This window comes from Rhea americana, unplaced genomic scaffold, assembly GCF_003343005.1.
Source record: "Rhea americana isolate MKP2758 unplaced genomic scaffold, rheAme1 scaffold_353, whole genome shotgun sequence".
Lineage (NCBI taxonomy): Eukaryota > Metazoa > Chordata > Aves > Rheiformes > Rheidae > Rhea > Rhea americana.
The window spans coordinates 131,461-142,081 of record NW_028186483.1 but is presented as its reverse complement, the minus strand read 5'-3'; the positions used below and the strand labels follow the sequence as shown (position 1 = coordinate 142,081).

Sequence of the window (10,621 nt, the reverse complement as noted above, 5' to 3'; positions counted from 1 at the left end):
TTGGAGAGAGGAGGGATGAATCCCTACCTACACTTGTTGATAAGCATATATCATCTTCAAAAGCAAGAAAATGTTTCAATTTTCAACTGAAAGAAACATCACATTCTCAGGATAAACATTTAGCACTACTATTCAGTGTTTGGAAAAAATGAAAAGCAATAGCATCTCTGTATATCATCGGGGTTAATGTTATTTATATGAAGTGACACAGTCAAAGAGTTTGAGGGAGAACTGAGCTTACTGAAATGAGATGTTTTCTGATGCTTGGAAGCCATCTATTGGATAGGTAAAAGGAACACAACATCCTTAACATCTAAATGCTACATTTGCCACTTCTAACTCACAGGCTTATCATTTCTGACATTTGTAACACGCCGTATAAAGGTACCAAAATCTTGAAAGTTAATTCCATGGGGAAAACATCCAATTGAATGTAAGAACTTTGCTTAAAAGACACAGAGTTATTAGCAGCTGCACTTCAGTGGCTTCTGCACACAAATTTGCAGGTTCAAATTAGTTGTCTACACACTTCACTGAAGAGTTGATCCATAGCAAAAAGCTCCATTAAAGATGAAGATGTTTTCATTAGACAACCTCCTGAGGCATTGACCTTTGTATTATGCAAAGCTGGAATACGCTGGGGGATCAGAGCACGCAGCATCTACTCCACCTCTCTAGCACCCTCCCACCCTGTGGATCAACATGCCCAGCTGCATGCTGCAGCTCCTGGCCAAGTCCCAGCTGCCCTTCTGGCCTGCTAGCCTGGGTTGACACAAAGCAGGGCTCTGTGGTCCACAAGAGATGCAAATTAGCCAAGCCCCACAGAGATAARGTTTTCTAATTTTTTCTCCTATCTCCCATGAAGTACGTCTCCTCCTGTCTCTGAGGAGGATGCATTTCCTTGGAAAGTTTCTGACTAATCTTGGGAAGAGTCTCTGCAAGGCTTGCCTGCTCCATCACCAGCTAAGATGGGCTTCCACCTACATACTGAAAAGGTGTGAGTGGGAATGAGCACCCCTGGGGAAAAACATCCTTGCCAGCACTCTCCCATGCCAGCAGTTATGCCACCCACTTCTCCCCGATGATTTCAAGGGTCCCTTACCCTTGATGACCCAAACCCTGCCCTCTTACCTCACCAGGCCAAAATCGAGAGGCTCTCCAGCATGCCAAAACCCTTGCAAGCCACCAGCGCTTCTGTGCCATCAAAATCCCACTTTCACCTCCTCTCTACCAGAGCAGGAGCTTTTCATAAAAAAATAAGACTCCAAAATCTACTGTTGCCATAATGACACAGGTCTAATATAACTGGGTTGAGGGTAGAACTTTTAGACTACTGCTGAAGTATAGAGGGCGAAAGACATCCATGGTTACTAGTGAAAAAATTATGYAGGTATTGAAGAGAATGGACATAGCCTTGTTTTTTTTTCTGGATAACTAAACTACTTTGAAATCACACATAGCCCTTACATCTGTGCATTAGCAGATCTGAAGGATTACAAAATTGACAAATTTAAATTCCTACAGATTTTCCCCAAATAAATCTAATTTCACTTACAACTGGAAGTCATGGCAGGAATAAAGTGAAAGAGAGACGGAGTGTACTTTTAAAGATACCAAAGTAAGACCAGGGAAGCTCTCTTTTAAGAAAAGAGATAAATCTATCCAGCTGTAAGTCAGGGATTTTTTGTTTTTAAATTTATGATGGTTGACCTAATTCTCTATTTGCATACAGAACACAATAAACAGATTTTTAGTAAGGGCCTACACCTAGCCAGTTTTATTCAAAAAACACCAGATTTATCTTTTTGTTGCAAAATTACATAACTTTAAGCTACTTATTTGCATCATCTCTGTAAGAGATGATTGTTTGAGAGTTCTCTTCTACTACCTTATTAGTACTAATGAGCTAGGTTAATATGCTATGACCATCTGCAACAGCAAGAATATCCTATAGCTTAGCTTTCCACTTTGACCAGATTTAGCAGTATAACACACAGCATGACATACAACTGCACTGGAAAATGTCTTTGAATCCAAGCCCTTTACATTAGGAAATAAATAGAAATGACACAAAAGTATGCCAAGCTTTCTTGCACTTCGAAGCCCTAGTGCTTACACACTCATTCTCCATTATTTTAACGGTATGGATTTTGTAATTTAATAAGGGTAACTCCTAGAACTTTTAGGCAAATTACGAATCACAATTGAAAACTATTTCTTAAACATTAAGCTCAAAATATAGAGACTAAGAAGGTAGCTTTGCTGGAAACAGAATTACACTGGGTGATTTTTAATTGGCTTCAAATTAATAGCTATAATATAGACAAGAAGCAATTTAAATATTAGGTTAGAGAAATTCAGATTGACAATATTTTGCTTTGAAATTAAACTGGAATATGAAACTTGGTTCATGCAATTTTATGAGATGAATTTTTTTAGGAAGATTAAATTCAGAAATAAGATCAAATTTCCACCTAATATAATAAAGAGATGTGCACTTCTTCAGCTGCTGTTATTTTCTTAACATACATTTTTAAGTTTTAGGAAGAAGCCAAACCCACTGTTGATGCTTTAGTATGTTTTATTTTGCTTGCCAAGCTGTCGATCAGAAATAATAAACACATCCTGACTTGAGACTTTTAGCTGCCTACAACACTGTATTAAAAAAAATTGTGATGATTACATGCTTTTTGTTTTATGTTTACTACTCTTCTAACCATCAGTTTCTGAACGTCTTTGCTTTGCCTTGAATAAGCCATTTGGATTTGATCTTCAATCTCATACACATGACTTCAAGGGCCTATTCATTACAAAACCTCTTATTTTCTTACTATACATTCTTCACTGAAAAAGATGAAATTTAATTCTCAAAGCTAATACAAAAATTACTATATGGAAACATGTTTGACTAAGCAAAGCTTATTTTTGTTGACTGTGACACTTTTCCAAACAAAATAGTAATCTAATTGCTTAGCAAACTTTCCATGGATTTTCTGAACTACAATTAGCTGTTAAGCACCAGAAAAACATTTCCTAACTTTAAGTTCTAGGCCTACAGTAGAAACCTACTTATTCTGGTGATGACTAGATAAAACAAAGAATACGCATGTTATGTACAGAAGAGTTATGCTAGACATCTACATGCAGTTTTCAGCCGCTTTGTCACCCTTGAATTTAATTACTATCTCATTTCTACCAGTACCAGTTAGTAGCATACATGCRGTTTATTCAGGAGGATTTCTTTATATTTTTTTCTTTATATGTAAAAATATACATTTTTTTTGCATTACACATATTCTATGCAAAATTTATCATTAGAAACTCCAACTAAAATCAACGCAACTGCAAACCTGTCTCAATGTCCCTCCAGATCTTGTTCAAAGATCTCTGCATTTATCTGCAAGACTTAGAGTTATCCTCAGCTGAAGTTTCTCTTTCCTCAGCTGCTGTTCCTGCTCCTGTCCTGGCTGAGCTCGCACCGCGGACATCTGTGCAGCTCTGTTTCAACACGTCCTTTCTGGACTCCTGGAACAGACTCCTGCAGACTTCTGGAGCAGAGAGATTTAAGTCTTTGCTGGTCACTCCCAGCTCCTGTTASGGTCAGTGAGAAGAAGCGGATCCCTCCAGAGATCAACTCCTCTGATTAACTACATCATATTGCCCAGGAGCCCGGGATGGCCTGGGTCAGATACAAGCATACAAATTGGCAAGATAAATCCCACTGTCCATGTTATATATTTATTGATGCCCTTCTACTTACATGCTCAGCTTACAAAAACAGTGCATATTTTTTGACAATTTAACAGGTTCAGCTGTAATGCTTTTGTATTGCTAGTTATATATCACATGCAAACCATTAAAAATGCTTGCTGTAAAAATACACCATTTTTCTGTGTCTCTGTACAAAAACAAGAAAAAATAGGGACAAATCTGTTAATAGCTGTAAATGGTATGAGCGCTGTTGGTGTACAGTAGATAACAGTACCCTAATCTTGGGCATTATAATATTTCCCCATGTGGAACAGAACCAAATCTAAAGGAAGCAAGTTATTTCATTCATTGACAAAAAGTTTCTTTTAATAAATAAGATATCTGATATGCAGGTTTTGATGAGATTAAATTATTGTATGTATCAAAGCTTTTTAATTAAAAGCTACAAATTATTGAACAAAACTGAACTCAAAAAAACTTTCAAGAAACAAAACTTACAACAGAGAACACAGCTGTTCAGGTTTATAAATATATACACATATACACACACAAATCAAAGGACTGTAAGGGATAAAATTGCTTTCCTTTATAAAGGAACAGAGCAGTTTCTATGCACTCCAAACTTTACTGTTCAGTTATTACATAGCACTGCTTTGCTCCTGCAGACTCAGTTCACATTTTTGTTACTGGCTTATATTGTCTCTCGCAAGAATTAAAAACAAACCTGCGTGTCCCCATATTCCTAGGAGTATTTCCATTATAGTTAAGGAAAGGCTTCATTTCTTAATAAAAAATATTTTTTTCAATACAACTGTATGCCTATAGCATCGTAAGCTTTTCACAAATAAATATTTTGCAAAATCTGCTGTATCATGTGAATATTCATTCCTGTTAAGGTCCTTCATTTTAGAAATAATCAAAACACTTCAGTCCTTTAGAAAACAGATCTTTAAAAAAGTTCCACATACTGAAGCAAATTTTAGTTGTCCCAGACAGACTTCTTCAAACATTGAGGTCTAAACTAAAGATAACAATCTTATGCAAGGAGATTAATACATACACACACAGAGGATATAATAGGTGCACACTCTGCTAAATGCACGTAATGCACAGCAAATTAACTTTTTGTGAAAATGAAGTGTTGAGAATGTATTCAATGCACAGCTTTCTCAGAGCAATTGCAAAAGAAATCTTCACGTGTCTTGGCAGGTAATGCTGAAATTGGCCCTTAAAAAAAAGAGATTTACAAGTTGATAAAAACCAAAGACAACTAGTGGGTCTATATTGCATGTTACTTATTAATTAATACTTCCTTTTTTAGATTCGGAAAAGCTAATGTGCTTTCTTCAATTATAAAGTAGATCTGAAGATCATGTACACAGTATTCTTTTTCTGTGCAACAAATCCTCGGCTGCAAATACCAGCGTTGAGTGCAGACAGCTTAATTTCAAGCATCTGAAATAACTCCAGTCTGCAGCTGTTTGTTCTGGGCTTTCTCTGGAGAAGACATTTCAGCAACAGAGGAAGCTGCAGGTGATTTAAAGCAGCTAGTCAGTGGCCCAGGTTACAGCCTCGCATGCTGGGTAGCCCCAGATCAACACCATTTAATCTACTGGTGTATATGGTGGGAGCCTGGAGCTGCTTCCCTGAGCGATTCATCCACCCAGCTGGAGACAGAAAGGAAAAGGCAGTAATTGCTTTAGGAACTTGGGTTTAATCCATCCAGGTAAATCAGAGTAAACCCTTAGTCTAACAATGGAAATCCTAGCATTACCTTCTCCTTCTTTGGGATGTAGCTCAATCTTTTTTGTTTGATAACCCTCAAATATGACATTTTTTTTCCCCAGAGAGCATGGTAATATATTTTATGGTTTTTATGGCTGACTGCTGGTGAATTGAGCTGTAAYAAGAAAGGAAAATGTTTCCACAATAAACCCATAAATCATTTTGCAATCATTAATATGCATTTATCAAAATCTCACTGCTGCCATTTAAAAACATAATTCACTGGAAATGGTCACTCACTGTATTATACAAAGAAAAAAAAAGACCATTGGTCCCTCATGTTCTRGTAACGGCAATGTGATAGTAGCGGTCATCCTCAGTCAGAAGAGAGATCTCATGCCATTCTCTTTGATATTCATCTGGACAGTTTACTTGAAACTCTTCAGTATTAAACTTCTGCAGTCTGTAAACTCTTATCTTTACTTCAAGTAAGTATCCAAGAAGAAACATTTCAACCTAGAAGGGAAAGAATTCTGTCAAATATTTATTTCTCAACCTAGAAAACCAGAACAGTATCTCTCAAAGATAATCCCATTTAAGGCAAGTCACCTAGCTTACTTAAAAATAGAAGACAAGGAATTATAAAGAACTTTTTAAAAACAGAAGCAAGAAACTCAATGGTTTGAAAATATTCTCAGTATTCCAGTAGGTCAACTATCACAGATGATGTGTGATACATTCACCTAGCCAGATTAGAGAGGTAATAACCTTTGTGATTTGTTTTTCATTTATATTGTTACCTGTTCTAGGTGACCAGAGTCACCTACAGCATTCAGATGATTCATCATGAAACTCAAAGGGTCAGAAGAAGAATCACGAGCAAGGAGGAGGCTAAAAAGGTTTGGTACATGTTCTTCTCTGTTCTTCATCTGCTCATAGGCTTCGACAACTTCGTAGAGCATGATGAATTTTATGGCCTCATATAATTTGTGCTCCTTGCTCTCATCAGAAAAAAGTGTATTACACATGTTTCCTCTTCCTTCATGATCTTTAATACTACTTATTTCAGTCCACTAGAAAGTACACAGAAGAATAATCATCAAATTAGTAAGAATTCTATTTAATATGAGCAATATCAAAACAGGAATAATAGTCAGTCTGTACATTTACATGATTGTGGCCAAATGGCTGTGCAAATAAGCAGGTGGTTCTTTGGAATCTGCAGCCTTATCTATTCCAGTTTCTAGTCACCCAGCTCAAGTTATTTATTAGAGATGGATCCAAGCATCTGAGTGCCAAAGACAGCCTACAAGAAAGCAAACATAACTCCCCAGTACAAAAACTACCCATCATTGTAGTAGGAAATCTAGCTACTAGTGTGAGTGGAGAGTCTGAAAGGAAAATAACCTGTAAAAGGACATCAGAAAGTTTTAAGAACTCGGTGTTAGTACATCAAACACACTAACCCATAAGTAAAGGTTAAATTAAAGTGATGACTCCTGATCTGTTTTTAACTTACAGCTTCCAAAATTCAATGGTTTTCCTCCATAGCACCTTTTAGTTTAAAATTATGGTACYTTAAATCTTTTAGATTCCTCGCCTAATTCAACGTGGGGCAATTAAAAGGAACTTACGTAAAATGCCAGCATGATCTCCCAAACTGCACACACTGCTCTGCCTTTAGTGGGTCCTGGTTCATGAGGTCAAAATAAGTCAGCTGGACAAGGAGAAGGGACAAGACAATGGCACACAACTAACAGGGACAGGGTAGAAATTTCTTGTCCTGCTTATGGCTAGTAACAAGAGCTCCTTTGCTCTCTTGTCCTGGGGGGAGGAGGGTGTGTCAAAAGCCAGCAATGGTATCTAGAAAATGGGCCAGACAGGGGTGGGGGCACACCAAATCAAAAAGCTTGAAGCACTCAGAACACAGTAGCCGAAGATGGTCACTTGAAACTGAGAGGTTTTTGAGAGCCACAGTACAAGATGCCTGATGACTGGGATTCAAATGAATTTCAGTTAATTCTGCATCTGCAATATTTGTATGCTGATTCTGCCTTAAACCGTGAACTCTAATAAAAATGTAACTTAGCTAAAAGCCACAGCTACAGCAAATGTGTGCATCTCTAAGCCCTAGACACACAATAACATTTACCAATGCAGGCTATTCAGACCCCACGAAAACACCCAAGATCTCCTAGGATGTCTGCTGAATTAAGAAATGAGTAGACAATTCAATACAACAGAACCGTAGTTCCCAGTGCCGGCTCTTTAGCACTGCTCATGCTACTAAACAAAACCTGTTAGTGAGCAGATGCACTACAGAAATCCATCTCATTAGCCAAAAAGCTTCTTTATAAAAAAATAAAATAGAAGTGGAAGCTAAATCTTGTGTCTAATAACAGTTCAATGCATAATGAAATGGTTCTGCAACAGTTTGTTAAYAGAGTGACTCACCAGCCTGACTTGCAACTTTTCTCTATACAAACTTCCAGTTTAAATGCTTCATGCTATAAAGCATGTCTACTAACGTAGACTAACAAAGACAGGATGCAACAAGACAGGAATAAAAGCCCAACAACCCAACTCTCTTGCAAATGCGAATGTGCAAACAAACCAAYTCTTTGTTCTTAGAGCTAAATAGGTTTATTCAGTTGCTTACTATCACTGCTGTCAGCTTTTGGAATGACAGAGCTGTTGTTGGTATACATACAGTGGCATAAAAGGAACTAGTGTAAATGCAGACAAGTAAAATAAGCTGCTGTGGCAGCAGTAAGACAACTCAAAACTGCAAAGTGCACTCTAGAATTAAAAACATCAGATTAAGGACAGATTAAGGGGAGGAGTTTCAATCTAGCCTAAAGCCAGAAGCCCAGCAAATACCAGTATCCTCTTGATGACTTTAAGCCAGGAGAGTGTGCAGAGCACATGCCCATAGGCACATGTCAGCTCTGCTTCAAAAGGTTTGCCCAGCAGACAGGCTCTCTGAACCTTGGAGACAGACCCAGAAACAGGCAGCAAGGAGGAGTTCCCTAACTCAGACTCAACTCTTTTCTTCAGTGCTTTGTTTTTCTCCCTCATCATTTCCTAAATACTCACATTTGTCTTTAATGCTTCCATGCATTTGCGTAATTTTCCAAAGGCATTGGGACCTGTGTATCTTTCTGGACCAAAACTGTATTGTTGAATCCAGTTGCAACCTTGAGAATACAAAAGTTTTTCAGGGAGCTGGAAAAAAAATTAAGTGGAGATCATTACCATAACAAGAAGTAGACTATAAAGTTATCATGAACTTGTCTACAGAGGTTGCAAAACATTTTAATTTATGATGTGGTTCTATCCTCTGGTTGTACAGCTTAAACAAAAAAAATACAAATGGGCTTCAAAATAACTCAAAAATTAAGATGGAGGCTCCATTTAACTGCCAAGTCCTTACAAAGCTTTTTAACCAATGTTCCCAGGAAAATACATCATGTAGACTCTGGAAAAGCTGTATACACTCAGGCTCAGTAAGGTTTTTAAGATTCCAGCCTACGTGCACACCTACACAGGCAGCAGCTACAGCAATTTGAAGTGCTTCCTCTCCCACCTCCTCACTGCTTTCTCTCTGCCAGAGCTCTTGAAAGCCAAAGCAGAATTCATGCAGGTCTCTGCTGCTTCAGCACCGTACTCCRCAGCTCAGCTCGAAGCTGTCTTCAGTGGTGCTCCCAAGCAAGCCGCCAGGCTCTGTACCAGCATGGAGGAGAAGGATTCAAGCCTTTTGGGGGGTTAAGGTAGTGACATCTGGCAGAGAGTCAGGAATCTCTTCAAATGCTGATAATGATTCTCCTTCACTTCCACAGCAGATTTATCTATTTTCACATTGAATAAACCTTCCTTCTGTAGTCCAAGGTCACCTGCATCGTGTTCTTTTAAGGAACTGAATTTTACCTTTAATATATCCCTCTCCTTCATCCATGATGGAAAAGGAATGCCTTGACTGAATATCTGAAAAAGCACTGCTCTTAGTACACAGTAGTTGTCTCTCCTGACTTGTCGTAAATATTTGATATGATACCTCCAAAACAAGTCTTCATATGCCTAGAAAAAGACCAACAATAGTTTCAGTAATAAACTTTTAAAATCTTGGATGAAACCCATATTAAGCCAGAGTTCAATTCCAAACTGCTCGTAAAAAGGGGCGAGGGGAAAGACAGAGTATACTTACATGTTTTATATACACAAACTTACAAGCTTTATATACACAAAAATGTTCTAACAGTTTTTGTAAACACCTTAAACTAGCACTGCCCCAGAAAAGAATGATCCTGCACTTTCTTTGAACCTGGCTACTTGCTCCCATCTTTGCACTATTGCTAGCATAAACATTCATGTGGCCAACAAGATCAAAACAGACCAGTGGGAACTTCTTTGCCACAATAGCTTTAACCTCGGTCACTTCAGAAGCTGCCAACACACAGGATGGAGCAGTGGGAGGGCAGGAACAAGTGCCTGGAGAACGCGTGAAAATTGCTTTTTGCAGAAACATCTCTTACCCTGACCTGAAACTATCACGCAACAGCGACCTAAGGCTGAGCACATCTGACAGCAGATGACTCATCTTCCAGCTACACACTCCATTTGCTGTGTGTTACCTCTGGCTCTCAGCTGAGCCCTTGGTGAGACAATTCTGACCAATAGACCAATAAGCAGAGAATTAATGTAGAAAGGGAACTGTACAGTTCCACAGACTGCTGAATCTATCTTATGATTTGCTTCATAAATGGAGTGAGGAGACAGTCTTACTTCTTTGACCTCTTTCATCTCAGTTTCTTCCCACCCCATCCCAATACCACTACTTGGCTGCACAGTCTCCCCAACTCCTCCTTTGCTTTGGCTGTGATAATTGTAAACCCTACTGAATTCTTTTTGCTGGGTAAGCTTCCTGCTGCTTTAGCAAGTTCAGGTGGCTCAGGAAAGGATCTGATGAACGCCAGAGTCAGCAGTATAAGATGCATAGAGGGAACATGTGGCCAGCAACAAAGGTGAGGTGAGGTGAGGTGAGAAGATGAGAGCATTGAGTCAGGTCCCTCCACGAGGATGACCTGTTAAATCATAGAATCAGTAAGGTTGAAAGGGACCTCTGGAGATCATCTAGTCCAACCTCCCTGCTCAGCAGGGTCACCTACAGCATGTTAGACAGGGTTGC

At 38.6% G+C, this 10,621-nt stretch overlaps 1 protein-coding gene across 2 annotated transcripts in view; it reads right to left on the bottom strand.

The window, feature by feature from the left end:
• Positions 1-2,563: 2,563 nt before the first annotated feature.
• Positions 2,564-10,621, bottom strand: part of OTULINL (OTU deubiquitinase with linear linkage specificity like) — a 20,720-nt gene continuing 12,662 nt past the window's right edge. Inside the window, exons 5-9 of one of the 2 annotated variants that reach the window (XM_085311996.1) lie at positions 9,364-9,513; positions 8,533-8,661; positions 6,237-6,509; positions 5,737-5,952; positions 2,564-5,611 (exon numbers count right to left, since the gene is read on the bottom strand). In XM_085311996.1, the coding sequence (XP_085168122.1) occupies positions 5,773-5,952; positions 6,237-6,509; positions 8,533-8,661; positions 9,364-9,513 (732 nt within the window). In that variant the 3' untranslated portion in view covers positions 2,564-5,611; positions 5,737-5,772. Of the gene's footprint in view, positions 5,953-6,236; positions 6,510-8,532; positions 8,662-9,363; positions 9,514-10,621 lie in introns of both variants that reach the window. The other variant, XM_085311994.1, reaches the window with a different exon arrangement.